The 19392-nt window shown below is 35.2% G+C and overlaps 1 protein-coding gene across 2 annotated transcripts in view; it reads right to left on the reverse strand.

Annotated features, from left to right (window-relative positions):
- CSMD3 (CUB and Sushi multiple domains 3) overlaps window positions 1-19392 on the reverse strand; it is a 1270863-nt gene that overhangs the window by 786726 nt on the left and 464745 nt on the right. For both annotated transcript variants that reach the window (XM_047842282.1, XM_047842281.1), the window contains exon 6: window positions 13568-13680. In XM_047842282.1, coding sequence (XP_047698238.1) covers window positions 13568-13680 — 113 coding nt within the window. The remainder of the gene's footprint in view (window positions 1-13567; window positions 13681-19392) is intronic.

Here is a 19392-nt window from a genome sequence, read left to right on the forward strand (position 1 = left end):
TATTTGAATGTTTTATGCATAAACATAGTTCATACATGAAATTTACAAATGTGATTCCCATTTATTTGAATATTTTATGTAAGAATTTACAGAAAAATATAGGTAAATCACAGTTACTAATAAATTGAAATATTGTACTTATCACTTTAATTATAAGTAAATTGGTCCTCTAGCATATTAAAAACACAACTCTTTGCATTGGAAATTTAAGTATGAGCTGTGCTGTAAGTGTAACACATGTTTAGATTTTTGAGACTTAATTGAAAAATACAATGCAAAATATACCATTAATATTTTACATTACTGTTGAAATGTTAATATTTTGGACTTATTAGATGAATACAATTAAATTTTATTTTGCTTATGTGTTTTACTTCTTTTTTTTTTTTTTTTTTTTTTTTTTTAAATATTTTTTTTTCAACGTTTATTTATTTTTTGGGACAGAGAGAGACAGAGCATGAACGGGCGAGGGGCAGAGAGAGAGGGAGACACAGAATCGGAAACAGGCTCCAGGCTCTGAGCCATCAGCCCAGAGCCCGACGCGGGGCTCGAACTCACGGACCGCGAGATCGTGACCTGGCTGATGTCGGACGCTTAACCGACTGCGCCACCCAGGCGCCCCTGTGTTTTACTTCTTTATGTGAGGCTAAGAGGAAATATGCAATTGTGTGTGTGTGTGTACCACTGTGAAACTGAGCTCTCATCAGAGAAACTTTTGTGAGTTACTGGCATGACGTCAAATAGTTCCATTTAAACTTGGAAAAAGTCTATATCATCCCATTATCTAATGACCTCATGGTCCTGAAATACTGAGGAATCCTTTCAAAATCACAGAGTGGAGGCTGTACCCAGTTTTACCAACTTCTAGTCCAGTGCTCTTTCCAGAACAACACCTGTGCAAAAGGAAATTTATTCTTGGTAATCTCTACCTCTCTACTTTTACAATCTTAGTTTTTGTTGCTATTTCCTCCTCAAACATCTACCTCAGGAAAGAGTTAACTGGCTTTCCGTTATGTTAATAAACTGGAAAGGTAAGTATTTAACTGGAAGTTGAACACAAGTCTAGGAACACAAAATCTGGAGTCTCATGTTAGTTAGGGAAACTCTAAATAGTACTTGTTATGTTTTCTGTAAGAAAAGGAGGATGTATCCCAGTGCAACAAAGTTGCTATCTTTTTAGGCCAACAATATAATGTTTGAATTTGACCTTCTCCCCCAAAAGTATTCTGGGTGTAATGAAACTGTTGCCTTTCCTAATAAGGGTTATTTTATTTCTTTCACCTTAAACTTTTATGGCTACAGATTCCTTCTTGGGTTTTCCAATAACAGTCAGTAGTACCTGATCTAATAAGAAGATAAATAAGCCTATAACAGATGATTTTATTGTTTGTTTCACCCTGTAGACATATAGTAGAGCAATGAATATACTCTGCTCCTATCTCAATGGTTCCTTTGTAAGACACTTGTCTGTTAAATATTTGATATAGTTTACTGGGAATAATTTTCATTATAATATCTACTGTATTGAAACCTGTGTTAAATGGACTCCTTTTTTTAATCAACAAATAAGCACTTATACTATGTAATCAAATAAATATGAGTCTCCAACTAATTGCTGTGAAAAGTTGAGATACTTTCATTTCAAATAATACCCCCATTATTCATAATATGCTTGAAATTGCCTTCCAAGTCATTTAGTAAAACAATAAAGATGATGATGCTTCTCCTGCTGCTGCTGCTGATAATAGTAATAACAGCTAACATTTTGTATAATGCTTACTCTCTGTCAGACACTATTCAAAATGCTTTACATATATTAACTAATTTAATAACTGATATCATTGTTTTATGAAAATGTCACTTTTAATCAAGGACAGTGTATTTCCACAATTTTCACTTATGTATTCACCAAATTTGAGTCTCAATGAATTTTTGCCTTTTCTAAAAAAATACCAATTCTGCAAATTTGCAAATCTGAGGATAACTAAGGCTGGAGTTCACAGTGGATTTAACATAGGCTTTAAAAGTAAAGCCCCTAATGGTTAAGACCTGGTTCTGCTATTTTTGTAAGTTTTTTTTTTTTAATTTTTTTTTCAACGTTTTTATTTATTTTTGGGACAGAGAGAGACAGAGCATGAACGGGGGAGGAGCAGAGAGAGAGGGAGACACAGAATCGGAAACAGGCTCCAGGCTCTGAGCCATCAGCCCAGAGCCCGACGCGGGGCTCGAACTCCCAGACCGCGAGATCGTGACCTGGCTGAGGTCGGACGCTTAACCGACTGCGCCACCCATGCGCCCCTGTAAGTTTTTTTTTAATGTTTATTTATTTTTGAGACAGAGAGAGTTCAAGCAGAGGAAGGGCAGACAGAGAGGGGGACAGAGGATCTGAAGTGGGCTCTGTGCTGACAAGAGCCCTGATGCAAGGCTTGAACTCACAAACTGTGAGATCATGACCTGAGCCAAAGTCAGATGCTTAACTGACTGAGCCACGCAGGTGCCCTGCTTCTACTATTTTCTAATGTGACTCTGGGCTTAACACTTTTTTTCAAGGACTGCAGTTACCTCAAATAGGATGTCTAAGTGAATTACACAAATATGCCCCTTTCCTTGGGTGATGCAGTATCAGGCACAGGGCTCAGCCAGAGGTGCGCAGCCCCAACCTGCCACCTAGCGTGAGTGTCCCTGTGCCAGGCAGGCTTGTGTCACTCGTGCCAGTCTTTGTTTCTGGTTTGGTAAAACAGTGATAATAATGCAGTCGATGTGAGGATTGCATTAGATAATGTGTGTGCAGATACTTTGTAAATTGTGACACACATATGAACTTATAACATTCAAGCATTTGCTCCACATTTATTTGGCACCTATAATAATGCTAAACTCTGGGGATGCAGGGATAAAGGACACAGTCACTGTCTTTAGGGAGTTGCAAATTATAAAACCTGGTAGCTATGAAACAATTCAAAATTTGTTTCCTAGCTTTCATATAGTAGATAGAATATTTATACTGCTCATATCTTTTAATTTGCATAGAAAAGTGCTATTCTTTGAACTAAACAACACATCTTTTTAAAATCATCCAATAGTAATATACAGCAGTGTTTTGTCTTGTTTTGTTTTTTGCTGGTCACTTTAAATTTGTCATTAACCAGAAGGTCTGGAGTGATATTAAGAACACTGAATAACAGCTGGTAGGGACTAGAAGCTGTATTGGGAATAAGAAGGTGCCCTATTATGCCAGCTATTAGCCACTTGTTATGTTTTGGGACAATCCAGTGAGTCTTGAAAGAGATGGGGCAGTTCAGGAGCCAGGAATGCAGTTCAGATACTCTTGGACCAATGACAGAGGCTATGTATTTACCAATCAGCACTATTTCAACATTTTAATAATTTGTATGGCCATAGTGGACTAACATAGCTTCATAGCATAGATATCACATTGTCAGTTAACCTTAAACGACTCTGCAGCCTTCGATACTCAAGTCAGGTGCCGGGTGTTCTCAAGGCTTTCTTGGACCATGTATTCTCTTTCACTCCCCACATGAGCTTGCATTTTCTTAATTACAATACTTCATAAATCTTTTTTTAATGAAATATTCAATCATCTTTTCACATACTAGATAGGAAACTCTGAATTCTGAGACTGTGGACTATCAGAGCCTAGTTCAGTGTTACTACAAAGTAAGGGCTCAGGAATATTTTTGTTGAATAAATTTAGATGGATAGTAAGTGAACAAATAAATAAATGCACCATAATACTCTCAAATGGGGTTTTGATCCAAACATTATTTTAGTTTAATTAAATAACACTAGCTATTTGTCTGCCTCATTTATACTTCAGTTAATTAAATAACTGAAGAAAAGTTCAGGCTAAGTGATAATAAATTTATTGTCACATGAAGCCAATCCCTCCTTCCATACCTTATAGAATCATTTCCCAAAGTGTGCCTTGAGGAAGAGCAGGTCCTATATAAGCCTGAAAGGTCTTATTTGCTTAAATTAAAAAAACTCCAGTTTCTTTAACCCAGTGTTTCTGGAGCATTGTGGACTCCAATTGACCCCTGTGTGACCACCATTGCCATATAACTCTACACTTCAGGAAAATCATAGTATTATCTTTATCATTTGAAGGAAATTTGTTTAAATTACCTTTTACTATTTCTGGATATCTGTGAATTTGAATTTTAAAAGTCTAGGAATTTTAATTTTATGACCTTATTTTTGAATGGCAGAGTAAAACTGCCTGTAAAATGAATGTAAGGTCCACAAGTGTTGCTTCAGACTCCATTTTTCATGCCAACATGGAAGAATCAATCATATACAGTGTGTTTGATTGCTTGTATTTTGGTGCTTGATTGAAGCCCTTTGGAGGCCATCTTGTACAATTATTGAATCATTACTAAACACAAAATTACCTGTTCAATATACTTGTCATTGCAACAGAATTTATAAAACACTGAATTTTGTTTGTTAAACCCCAACTTAATCAATTATCTTTTGTTACGTACTCATGCTTAGGTGATGTAACAAAATTGCCCTCACTAGAGACAATAAATGTTAGCACTTAAGAATTTAAAAAAAAAAATTTAATGTTTATTTATTTTTGAGAGACAGACAGAGACAGATTGCAAGCAGGGGAGGGGCAGAGAGAGAGGGAGACACAGAATCTAAAGCAGGCTCCAGGCTCTGAGCTGCCAGCACAGAGCCCAACGTGGGGCTCAAAGTCACAAACTGCGAGATCATGACATGAGCTGAAGTTGGTCATTTAAACTACTGAGCCATGGGGCGCCTGGGTGGTGCAGTCGGTTAAGCGTCCCACTTCAGCCAGTTCACGATCTCGCGGTCCGTGGGTTCGAGCCCCGCGTCGTCGGGCTCTGGGCTGATGGCTCAGAGCCTGGACCCTGTTTCCGATTCTGTGTCTCCCTCTTTCTCTGCCTCTCCCCCGTTCATGCTCTGTCTCTCTCTGTCCCAAAAATAAATAAACGTTGAAAAAAAAATAAAAAAATAAAATAAAAAATGAACTACTGAGCCTCCCAGGCAACTCTAAGAATTCTTAATGGGAGTAAAACTCTATCATATATATTTATATACAAATGAATACTAAGTAGAACAATATTTGATCACCATGAGGTACTACCATAAAATAATGGGAATTTTGGTAATCTACCAGATGTACTTTGAAATACAAGAGATTCAAACAATTATAGACAAAAAAAATTATTCATGAATTCACTACATTAGAAAAGTTTTGAATACTTGATAGAAATTACATTAACAAAAATAACTAGTCCAGAGTTGGTTGGGATAATAAAAATAGCAATTGTAGACTTACATATTTTTTAATCAATTTGCAATTGTAAATATAGCTTAAATAACAGCACAGAAATCAGTACAGAATATTTTTAGACTTATGTAGGAAATATAATATGTATATTTCTTTGAGGAGATCAATTTTTAACTTAATAGACTATTTCGAAAATCTAAACTGTTTAAATCTAAATCTAGATAATTTTAGATTAAATCTAAAATATATTAATCTTGATACTGTGGATTTTCTTCATTCTTTGAATCCTTTGGATCACTTTGATTTAAGAGAAGTCTTATAAAACTTTGACTAAATATTATATTTCTAAAGTTCATATCTAGGTATTAGTCTTGAGAGTTCTATTATGGTGAAAGAGATTATGAAACATAAATTTCAAATAGTTCCCCTTTCAGATCAAGAGGCAAACCTGGAAGACCTAGTTAATAGAGCTTTATAAAATCCATGATTAGTGAAAACTCAGGACATGATGTAGGAAAAAAAAAAAAGAAAGAATAGCTTTCCTGCCATCCAATAGGAACAGAAAGCCTAAGCTGCCTTTTTCTGTAAAAACTCTCACGGAGGATGGAGGTTAGTTAGAGATAGTACAAGAACCTATATAAATTTGTTAAGCTACATTTACTAAAGAGATTAATTCTGAAATCTTACAGCACTGACTTATAGAAAAATGTAAGCCCCTTAGAGACATACCCAGATTCAGCAGAGCACCAGGGTAAAATGTGTCCAACAAGTGGGTAATTTTATACTTTATCAATGGATGGATACTGGGTGGCAGATAGGTATGAATGAGTTAACACAGAGCCTTGCTCAGTAAAGGAAAAAAAGAAAAGGAATGTATAGTAGAAAATGAGGTTTAAAGAGCTTTAGCTAAAGAGTAGACGGGAAGACCCCGCACAAGATGCCATGGAGGAGGGTCAGAAAGTAGACAACTGACCAAGCTTAAACAGCATGCCATGAGTTGCCTCGTGGACACCAGCAGTAGATGTCTACAGGATTCTAAAGTACCAAGAAGTGACATCTCCACTGAAACTGGTTACTATTTATGATTGAGAGCAAAAGTAGTCTATTCCGTCCCATCACTATGAGGGCTCATAGGCTATCACTTATATCTAAAAGTTTTCTTTATCTAATCCCTAAAAGTTTGAGCTTTGCCCCAAGGAAGGTGAGTTAACACAAGACAGACATTTTTCCTAGAAAAGATTGGTAAATTTATTCTATCGTCTGCAGGAAAGTATGAGCCACATTAAAATGTTATACCAAAATGAATTTTTTTCAGTTTGATAGTTATCAAGCACTATATTTTAAACCTACTATATGTTTTAGAAAGTATTACTCATATTACAATTGGATATTTGACAATTATCTCCTATTTATAGTAGTTGTTGTATTTAAAAATAGTAATCTAAGTCACAATCATTTTACTAAGATATTTCTGGATTCTCACAAATTCCATTAGATTGTAACATAAGGTTAATATAATTTGCCTTTCACTTTTTAAAGTATATCAACAAAGGACTTATATAAATGGATTAAGCAACAGCCTAAAAAAGAACACTTAGCAAACAGTAAAGATTTTTTTAAGCATTAATTTTTTTTTTTAAAGAATCAATAGAAATACTGGCTTAGGAAAGAACACTTAGCAAATGTAAGCATTAAAGATATTTCTTTAAAATAACAACTACGATATTTTCCTCCACTGTAAGTCATTCTCATATCAATGTTATCAAGATTGCTTCAATTCCTTAGAAAATAATGAAAATTTTATAACAATCTCCATATAATCTTTAATATGCTTATTTCTGTGACTATTTCTTAAGCACACATGTCCTTTCTCTTTCAATTTTCTGGCTGTACTTTGCATAAAAACCATTTATCACCTGTTTTTAAGTGATTATCTTATTCAGAATCTGAATGTAATGTTTCCAAAATACTTTCTCATAAGTGATGACCATCAATAATTCTAAGTAGTCTCCATGTTAATGCATATAGTTAACTCACAAGAGAATGAAAGGACTATAAAACAGCAAGGTGGGATAAAGGAAATATTATTCCTAATATTCTACTTTATATCTAAAATCTCATTTTATATATTAAAACGATGACCCACTCTAAATACAGTCAGGCATATGGCTTAATTTTAATTCATAAATGTTAAAATGTTTAGCAAGATAAAAGTATTTTACTAGAAATGCTTATGTTTGACTAAAGTTAAGCAAAAATTAGTCACTAACATTGTGTTTCTTATATACAATGCTTTACTTGAATTCATAAGTTGTGTTTCACAGCAAAATGTCTACATTTGAGAAATTTGAAATGAAATGACAATTAACCAGCTTATTGTCAAACACACCCATAATTTCTGAACAGAATTTTGGGCTGGGGATATATAAGAAGATTGGAAAATGAGTTTTAAGGATGGGAATGAAAAAGTATATAAAGTTAGTTATGGAAGAATTTAATTCTATCATTATCGACTAATGCAGTAAAAGGACTTAAATGTTATATTGGCAGGGACTATAAAACATACATTTACATCACAGGGGAAAATACTATCAGAGAGTTTTTAATGGTTCTTTTAGACAGACCAATGGTTATTTCACCATTTTGACTATTAAATATCTTCATTATCTCTGCTGGCTGTGTAAACATTGTACTAATTACAACAATGAACTCTATAGACCAGACAAGTTTATAAAGCAAGAAATGAAAGAAGGTTGTTTTTTTTTTTTTAGGAACCTCACAATAAAATTTAAAAGAACAAAAAGAGAATTTCCAGATGAAAGTAATTATTTAGCAATGAAGGAGACTTGAAGAGAAAAAAAGTGATGTTCATAATAAAATCAAAAGGAAATAATGTATAGGATTAGAAGTTATTCTCAAACACTATTCACCAATGAAACTCAACATCTTATTCTCTCAAAACTCACTAAATGAACATAAATAATTTACTTCCTAAGCTTAAACTAATGCATTTCATCTAATATATGAAAAAGGGATTGAGATAATTCAAACATAGTTTATGAATTTTTCACTTATGCACTAAAAAAATACCTACTATAAAACATATGTACATACATAGATGTGCGTGTGTGTGTGTGTGTGCATGTGTGTGTGTGTATAACTTCTTGAATTGTGCTAAAAAGCCCTGTTCATTGTCTTCACCAGGAAAGTCACTTAACTGTCCCTGTCCAACATTCCTATTACAGTAAACTACTTACACTGAAACTATCCAAACCAAAAGTTTTGATCTTCTCTTACTATGTCACACTCTCACCTCCAACCTTGAAATAAGAAGACTCTCACTGATGGTGATCAAATTCGAGGAGTTTGTGATCACAAATGATTCCCTGTGCTTTATTAAAAACGGATATATAAAGGTTCCACAAGAATCTGATGCCTTAGCAAAATTAGAAAGAAATATATTAAACAGATTGCTTTGATGTTATGCTCCATTTTTAAATGTGAACTATATTATTTTAATAATTATGTTGTAAAGAGGAAACTGCTTCTCCTCATTTTTTTAAGTCACATTTTAAAATTGAGTTCTAAAGAAAAGTGTTTTTTTCGCTGGAGAAATTTAGACACGTGCTTATAAAACGTAGCATTTTTCATTTTACATGTGTTTCCTGGATTCAAATTTATGTTTGATCACAATTGTTAAACTATTTCTACTTCTTGGTTAGAAAGTGTGTTTCTCACCCATTTCATGTGGTTGATTATTTATTTCCACTGAAGAATCTTTGTTTACTGCATGCCTTTTACTCATAGAAATCTTAATACACTTCGATTTGCACAATAATTATGTGTCTGACAAGCATGACTTTTTTTTTTAACTGATGGAGAAACCAAGGCTCACACAACTCAGACAGCAATTAGCAACCTCACAATTCAACCCTTATCTTCTGATTCCAAGTCTATTCTTTTCCTGACATACTATCCTGGATCCCTGATAATCTGATTTATCTTTGTTCAATAACTCTGCACTCACATTTATGTCAAAACATTTTCAAATCTTAAAAAATGGAGTACCATTTGAAAGTTGTTTTTCACTTAAATTATGTGTGTCTAAAATGCCACAGGCCTCTGTGTAACTGAGGTTTATGGCAGTGCATTTTCAATACAGTTTGAAAGCCTCATTCATTAAATATGTTTTTGTCACCAAAATATAATATATATGACATATATATTATATATATAAATATATAAATATATATATTATATATAAATATAATAATATGATATAATAAAGTATTTTACCTCATAACTTTAAAATATACTGTATTACTATAGATGTATCTTTGTAAAAATGGAAATAAGTATCTATAAAATATTAACCTGTATAAGAAGAATCAAATAAACAAAATTATGGGAAAAAGGGGTAAATTAAAAATGTGATAATATCTGTAAGAATTTAGAAAACTTCACCAATCTATAATATAGAAAAATTCATATATTTGCATATTTGGAATTGATTATATTGTTGTAATTCCTAAACTTACATGCCAAAGACAATTTAGTGAATATCTATAGCTACAGAATCTTTGCACATTAAAAAATTAGATATGCTGAACAACTTAAAATGAAAAGTGTTGTAATAGTATTTCATACTTGAATAATTGAGACTTATGGATAAAAAAATAACACTTTTAAATAAACATCATCTAGAGGTGCAGTTTTCTGGATTGGACAATTGAGTGTCATCTGAAAATCTAGTTCCAATTTAGAAAATAAGGACACATGCTCATATTCACAGAAATGGAAAATAAAAAGATTTTAGGTTTTTAATTAAAAACAAATGACAATGCTATGGAGGTTTCAATAAATAAATATGAGAACTTCCAAACACCACAGTTAAAGAAAAGTTACACCACTTATATGTGAAGAAGCACATCCAAGTTCTCATTAGAAGAGTTTTAATGAAACTTGAATAAAGCAAGAATTTACAACATAAAAACTAATATAGTGAAATGAAACTGAAATGAGTTTTTTGGGGGGGGGCAGAGTTGAAAATTAAAGAGGAAAAAATTTAAAACCCCAGTAGAGATAATAATAGAGTTTTCAAAGAAGGGTTTTCCAATATAAATAAACTCAGAGGGGAAAAAAGAGATGGTCTGTTTATTTTAGATAGAAGTGGACAATATTCAGTGTGGGATCTGGGGAGGCAGAAGCTATTTGCATATCAAAGGCATTTTATTTAAATCAAGTCTTTTCTTAGGTTTTTTGAGTTAGAACAGAACTACATTTATTAGTGTGTTATCCACAACCTCTACTTAACCCTATTTAAATTATAACATCTAAACCAATCATGAAGCTGGCTTCTAACACAATTTAAAGGAGGCTTTTTTGAGGAAAGCATGTCAGTGTGACTCCATTATGGGACACGTTATAAAACACCGATGCTATTCATTCAGGAACCTTTAATAAGCTTGCAGTTAATTTTCATGATATTTTATAAAGAACACAGGTTAAACAGAAATACCATCAGGAAAATAATCAGTCTTCGGAAACCTAGAGTTTCAATAAAACATTAAATGAATTAAAAAAGACAGATAGCTCAATAATAATCATTAAGTACTCAATATGTATTGAGTACACCACTAGGGGCACCCGGGTGGTTCAGTCGGTTAAGTGACCGACTTCAGCTCAGGTCGTGATCTCAAAGGTTCCTGAGTTTGAGCCCCACGTCAGGATCTGTGCTGATAGCTCAGAGCCTGGAGCCTGCTTCAGATTCTGTGTTTTCCTCTCTCTCTGCCGCTCTCCTGCTCATGCTCTGTTTCTCTGTCTCTCAAAAGTAAGTAAATGCTAAGAAACCATACCTCATGGAGACCTGGCTGTGACTTTTGTACAGTACATTCCATAATTTTTTTCTCTTTAATTGATTTTAATCTAGATACTGCTAAAATTAAATGGTAGCGTGGTACAATGTAAATTAGCATGATTACTGTTTCTTGCCAGGGCATGTATTTCAGCATGTCAGAATTATGAATTTTACAGCTATCTAAGTTAGCTTATTATTTACTTTTTAGTCCAAATTTCTTTATTTGCTTATAATTTTCAAGAATTGCTTTAACTGAATTTATGTTGTCTAGGTAAAATAATATTTGGACATAATCAGGCCTAAATCAGGAAAGTTTTAACAGGATCTGTGTAAAGGTGGGTTTTTATATTATAAACTTTTCCATGATCATATAAAATCATAGCTTCCATTTTCTTAGACGACTTTATTTCTTCTATATTTTATAGATACAGATCACACCAAAAACCACCCTCTTTTGAGCTCTTTTTTCCTGCAGAAAATAGAAAAAAAAAGTCATACCCCCTAAAACACTTGCTTTCTATTTTACTACAGTGAATTCATTGTTATGTTCTTATTTGGTCCTGAAACTAGATAGGCAACGCTAGAAAATCAAATTGAATCTGAAGGTACTATTAAAGTAAATGTAAGATCAGCGAGTAGAATACTGAAAATAATTAAATACACAAATCCACTGGCAGCTTTGCAACATTGCCTTATGATGCAAAACAATGCTATCTAAAGATACCAGTTTCATGAACATAAAGCATATAAAAAGTACCCTTTTATTTTTGAAAAAGGAGATCATTTTTTTCCTCCAGTTTGTACACATAAATTTGAAATAATTGCTACCTTATTTCTATTCAGATAAGGAAGAGGACCATCTGACTGAAAGATTTCATGAATCTAGTAGAAAAGATCACCACGTGAGTCAAAGATGATAGTCTTGTGAGTTTCTGCTGTGCCATCTGCTTTAACTCATTGCTGAGGGGGAATTAGAGACATAAAATCATGTGGCTGGAAAACTCCACAAAGGAAGGGGTCAACCCAGAGATAAAGAGGCTCCACAATATTATTGTTTTTTCAATAAACACTTCCTCTGATTCCCTAAGTACGCAACAAATTTAGAAATTGAAATTGGAAATGCAGCAAAATATTATTTCAAATTTAAAGTGACACTGACTGAAATTGGTAAGATTCAAGTTTCTATGCCCTGGACAGTTATTTTTAATAAAATATATAAAAATAATTTTCTATGCATATTTAATTTTCAATTTTAAAATACAGTATTTTATAATGATTAATGTATTCTATTATGAGAAATACATAGACTTGAGAACATATTTGCATCCATGCTTCCATTCAAATTAACTACATTAGCAATAGAAATTACAGATTTTTCTACAGTGGCTCTTGCCTAAAATATTTACTTTTAAGTTATTATCATTGGGATTTTTATTACAGTGATATCCAATACATTATTATAAATGTCAAAATACCAATGACATGAATCTGTTACTACTATTGTCAGAAATCCTATTGATAGGACAGCTATAGATAGGTTACTGGTCTTCAAAATATAAATTAAGTGTTGAAATTTGTATTCCAGAAAACAGTATGTGGCCTAATAACATTTTAGGTATTAACTCTAAGCTGCCTCAAGTCACCATATTAAAGTTGAATGTGCCTAAGACTTAAGACTACTAAAAAGGAAAGCATTAAAAAAAAACAAAACAAAAACAAAAACAAAAAAACAGATAAATGGAAAAATGTAACTGGGGCAGTGCTCACGATTCCATTAACAGTAGCTGATACACTACTGAGAATGAAATGATTTATTTACATAAGTAGTCTGAAGATAAAGTACACTAAACCTACATAATATTACTAAACATTATAGAAGTCAAATTTTCATTAACACTCCCTATTCATAACAATTTTGTTCTAAACCAAGAGTGTTTTCAAGCTACTACATCAAATACTGTACCTCACTCATTCAAAATTATGCCTGCTAATAAAAATTGTTAGGATAATAATCCTAAGAAGGTTTATTAAACTAGCAATAGCAAACACTGTATATGAAAATGGATTTTGTTTGATGGGGAGCCTATTCACAACTTCAGGTTTTCTGCAGTGTTCTGTGGTGCAGATTTAGGAAGCATGTCCGATTGCTGAACCACTTTATTAAAGGAAAACATTATATCTGTTACATACTACTTTTTAGAGGTCATAATACTCTTCATTTAGAACACTGTGCTATAAAAACCAACTAACTTTTCTATTGTAATTTAGTTATTATCACATTGTTGCCTCACCAAGTGAATGACCATTTTGGCTTATTTAAATTACCATTTATTAAGGCACAAGATATTTTGCTTCTATCGCAAAATGTAGCTGTATATACCAAAATCATTTCACAAATCAAAAGAGGCAAAGGTATTCATTAAATGTACCTTGATATGGAGCACTAAATCCACGATATCGGTGATTGCTGTCTGTAACAAAATGCAGTCTGAGCCAGTTTTTGTTGCTGATAATTGGTGGTGGTATATTCATTCCAGATAACCTGAGTTACGGAAGACAACAACAAAAAATCATTAAAAACTTTTCAGCAGTAAATGTTTTCTCTGAATTAGGACCCCCAAAAATGTCTACCTGTACCCAATATTTATGACTTTGCATTTTTAATTGTTTCAGCAAAAATAGTTATTTTATGTATAGGAAAGTCAATCATCGAACAGTGTCATTCCAAACATGTGCTGTTCTAAGCAGGCCACATTTATTAACAAAATAAACTGAACTGGGTATGATTTTTGATTCACCCAAATGTATTGCCTAGGTAATAATAAACATAATGGAGGCTGAGCTAATGGTGCTGGTCATTATGCTCCTCAAGTACATATTGATACAGCATAGTTAGAAAATAGATATACTTTTTCCACCTAATATATTTTCAATAATTTACATTTGATGGCAAATTTCCCAATTTCTTTTCACAGGGCAAGCACTCATTTAATGGGATTTTACAATACTATAAATTTTCATGATTAGCTTTCATTATAACATATACTTCTATAATACACCGGAGGTCTGCCCCAATTGATAGACAGAAAACAGATTGTATTTTAAATGTGTATTTATTCTCCATATATATAGTCACAATGGTACCATTTCATAGTTTCCTTACACAGGGTGCTCAAAACAAAACTTTGAAACTATGCCCCAGATACGGGTCATGGTCAACATATGAAGTAACTCTCTTGCTCTGTATCTTTTGAAGACTTCCAGAGTAGCAGTTTCTAATTTCATTTGATGAAGGGATATTACCCTCATATACCTAGTCATTTAAATCCTAGGTGTGTGCTATAAAACCAAGGTAAAAGATCCTCAAAAAGCAAGACTACTACCTAGTGAAGAAGAGATCTTCATTAAGGTTTCCTAATAACCAGTATATGATTTATCTTTATTATTCTTCAAAGCTTTCACTTTTCTTCAACAGGAGACAAAACAGCTTGTGTGTGTGTGTGTGTGTGTGTGTGTGTGTGTGTGTGTGTGTGTTGGGGTGGGGGGTTGATTACAGCTCTTCTCTCAGTATTTTGCAGGCAGTCATTCTTGGGAACCACTAGGGGGAGATTAAATAGGCTTTGTACACATTATTCAGTGGCGAGGTGTATAAATGGTGATGCAAGGACCCTTTATCCCACACCGTCTCTCATTTCTCCCCAAAACCCATCTTTCCCAAGATGTTTGGGAATTAGCCATCACTTTTTGTGGATAACTATCTGCCATGCATAGAAATATGAATACATCTTTTTTTAACATTTATTTATTTATTTTGAGGGGGTGGGGGGTGGAGAGGGTGGGGGAGAGAAAGAGAGAATCCCAAGCAGGCTCTGCACTGTTAGTGCAATCCCATGGACCGTGAGATCATGACCTGAGCCAGAATAGAGAGTCCAGCCTTTAACCAACTGAGACACCCAGGTGCCCCTGAATTAAACTTTAATGAATCATTGTGGGCCCAGGTATATGCAAAGGTATATAAAATGTTCTTGGCAGTGTTACTGTGTAATCTGATGCTCTTGATTCTAACATGAACAAGATGGGTTCTATCACATAGATTTCTCATCTGTCCTTCTGATTTGGAATGCATCTTCTTTAATGTTTCCCTATTAAGGCCCTATTTTCTCTTTTCAGAGGGGTGATTCTGCTTATTGGCACACCTGGCTCCTTTTTTTTATATCTGAATTTAGCAAAAAAATATGCAGGTAATATACTTGTATAATTTTAAGACTCAAGTTTTAAGGTTTTACTTCTTTACTCTCAAAATTTTCCAGGTGATGTTTATTTTTGTTTGCCTGTTGGTTGGTTTGGTTCAAAAGCAATTCAATGAAAAAAGTATTTATATTTGATACAATTATATTTTCGAGAGAATAGCATGTTCCATGCCAGATTTTGATTTACAATTTGGTTCTCTTCAATTCCTTGATTCAATGCCCATAAATACCCATTAGGGAAAGTTTAAATTATTTTTGACAGGTTGTACACATTTCTAAGTATAATGAGACCATAACACATGGATGGTTGTAACACATTAAAGTACAGAGTTTGGAGAGAGGCCCTTAGAAGATCCACTAAATGAGAAACAACAAGGACATCAAGAAAAGTCAGAGAGGAAAGAAGATGAAGCAGACAATAAAAAGGATAAACTTCCCATCTTTCCCAGGGACAGCAAAGATAATTTCAGCAATAGAGTACAGGAAAGGCAAGTAATAGCTACTATAGAACTATAAAGTTTGTAACCTGAATTCACCTTCAGCAACTGAGAAAGGTGGGAATAAAGAGCTGCAGTAGCCAGCAGCATAATGCACAAGATGGAGCAAATAATGGTAATATAACAGGACGATTTAAGAAGACATTCCTGACAGTCTCAAGTGTCAGTTTATGAAGCATCACTGTAGGTAAGCCAAGACACCAAACCAGAAAGCAAGGGCACCACAGCATCTCTCCCTCTAGTATCTCACATTATTTGAAGATAATGTACACAATATGGTTTTGTTTATGTCTTATGGAACAAGCAGGTAAATGCACGTAGAGATTTCTTCACCATACTTCATGTTATCAGGACATCTTGCAAATGGAGGATTGAGATTAAATGCTGCCTAGAAAGATTCCATCAAATTAATTTAGATAATTAACTTCTTAAATACTAAAGGAGACATTTCCTAGACACAACTCATTATCGCTATGTCATATCACCATGGTCATTTGAAGGTAAGCATATATGCATTTGTTCTAGCATAATGTCGGTGAGAATCATCTCTTGGTAATGAAGAGACTAAGTGCATTCAACAGTTATTTACTGAGCACTTACTGTAAGATAAACACCTGATACTAAGGGTATAGTAGTAAATACAGCAGTAAATAAGACAAAGAAGATCCATAATCTTGCAAATGAAAATAAAGAAGGTAACATAAATAAATCAATAAGATAATTTCAGACAGTGGCAAATGATGTACAAAAAATGTGAGAATAGAGGTGAAGATGGCAGTGTAGGAGGACACTGGGCTCACTGTGTCCAGCTAATCGCTTAGATTCCACCCACATCTGCCTAATTTAGCCAGAAAACTGCCAGAAGACTAGCAGAACGGACTCTCTGAGCCAAGCAGAGACGAGAGGCCTGCAGAAGAGGGTAGGAAGGGGAGAGAGGCGGTGCACACTTCATGGACTGGCGGGAGAGAGCCAGGGCAGATGAGGGGCAACCAGCCCACCCGGCAAGGCAGAGCCCCCAAGTCTGGCTTGCAAAAGTGGAGGGGCCAGAGAGAGTGTGTTCTGATAGCCAGTAGGACTTAACATCTGGAATGTTATAAGTCAACAGCTCTGCTCTAAGAGCAGGAGGGCTAAAGGACAACGGGAGGGAGAGTTGTTGAGCCCCGGACAACAGAACTCAGCTTGGCGGGGAACAAAGGCGCTCGCCACCACCATCTCCTTCGCCCATCCCCCAGCCAAAAACCAAAGGGAACCAGTTCCCCTCACGAGCTTGCTTGCACTGTGCAAACACACAATGCTGTGCTTCTGCAGATCCATCACTCGGACAGGTCTGCCTCCCTCCCGGTGTCACAGGGACCCTCCTAAAGCAGACCACTGAAGGCAAAGCAAGGGGAGCCTGCCCCTCCTGCCCCTGTTCACCTTGCAGATCCACCCTGGCTAATACACCAGACACCCTTGAAGCAGCACAAGCCTGGCAGTGTGCAAGTAGCCCAGACAGAGGCCAAACCACTCCACGGAAGTCCTGCCCCTGGGAGAGGCGAAGAGAAGGTACACACCAGTCTGACTGTGGCCCCAGCAGTGGGCTGGGGGCAGACATCAGGTCTGACTGCGGCCCCGCCCACCAACACAAGTTACTCCAGACAGAAAGGGGAAGTGCCCTGCAGTTCCGCACCACCCCAGGGACTATCCAAAATGATGAAACAGAAGAATTCTCCTCAAAAGAAACTCCAGGAAGTAGCAACAGCTAACGAACTGATGAAAAATGATTTAAGCAAGATAGCAGAAAATGAATTTAAAATAATAGTCATATTATTAAAAAAAAATGGGGCGCCTGGGTGGCTCAGTCGGTTAAGCGGCCGACTTCAGCTCAGGTCACGATCTCACGGTCCGTGAGTTCGAGCCCCGCGTCGGGCTCTGGGCTGATGGCTCAGAGCTTGGAGCCTGCTTCCGATTCTGTGTCTCCCTCTCTCTCTGCCCCTCCCCCATTCATGCTCTGTCTCTCTCTGTCTCAAAAATAAAAACGTTAAAAAAGAAATTTAAAAAAATAAAAAAAAAATTAATCGCTGGGCTTGAAAAAAGTATAGAGGACAGCAGAAAATCTATTACTACAGAGATCAAGGGACTAACAGTCAGGAGGAGCTGAAAAATGCAATAAATGAGCTGCAAAATAAAATGGAGGCGACCACAGCTTGGATTGAAGAGGCAGAGGAGATAATAGGTGAATTAGAAGATAAAATTATGGAAAAAGAAGAAGCTGAGAAAAAGAGAGTTAAAAAAATCTAGGAGTATAAGGGGAAAATTAGAGAACTAAGTGTCATAATTAAACAAAATAATGTACACATAATTGGGATTCCAGAGGAGGAAGACAGAGGGAAAGGTGCTGAAGGTGTACTTGAAGAAATAATAGCTGAGAAATCCCCAGATATGGGGAAGGAAAAAGGCATTGAAATCCAAGAGGCACAGAGAACTCCCTTCAGACATAACTTGAATCAATCTTCTGCACAACATATCATAGTGAAACTGGAAAAATACAAGGATAAAGAGAATTCTGAAAGCAGCTAGGGATAAACATGCTCTAACATATAAAGGGAGACCGATAAGACTCATGACAGATCTGTCTACTGAGACTTGGCAGGCCAGAAAGGAATGGCAGGAGATCTTCAATGTGATGAACAGAAAAAAAATGCAGCCGAGAATCCTTTATCCAGCAAGTCTGTCATTCGGAATAGAAGGACAGATAAAGGTTTTCCCAAACAAACAAAAACTGAAGGAATTTGTCACCACTAAACCAGCCCTACAAGAGATCCTAAGGGGGATCCTGTGAGACAAAGTACCAGAGACATCGCTACAAGCATGAAACCTACGGACATCACAATGACTCTGAACCCATATCTTTCTATAGTAACACTGAATGTAAATGGACTAAATGCTCCAACCAAAAGACATAGGGCATCAGAACGGATAAAAAAACAGGACCCATCTATTTGCTGTCTACAAGAGACTCATTTTAGACCTGAGGACACCTTCAGATTGAAAGTGAGGGGATGGAGAACTATCTGTCATGCTACTGGAAGTCAAAAGAAAGCTCGAGTAGCCATACTTATATCAGACAAACTAGACTTTAAATTAAAGACTGTAACAAGAGATGAAGAAGGGCATTATATAACAATTACAGAGTCTATCCATCAGGAAGAGCTAACAATTATAAATGTCTACGTGCCGAATACAGGACCCCCCAAATATATAAAACAATTGATCACAAACATAAGCAACCTTATTGATTTAAAAGTGGTAATTGCAGGGGACTTTAATACTCCACTTACAACAATGGATAGATCATCTAGACACAAGATCAATAAAGAAACAAGGGCCCTGAATGAAACACTGGATCAGATGGACATGACAGAAATATTTAGAACTCTGTATCCCAAAGCAACAGAATATACTTTCTTCTTGAGTGCACATGGAACCTTCTCCACGATAGATCACATACTGGGTCACAACAAGAAT

Source organism: Prionailurus viverrinus, chromosome F2, assembly GCF_022837055.1.
Source record: "Prionailurus viverrinus isolate Anna chromosome F2, UM_Priviv_1.0, whole genome shotgun sequence".
NCBI lineage: Eukaryota > Metazoa > Chordata > Mammalia > Carnivora > Felidae > Prionailurus > Prionailurus viverrinus.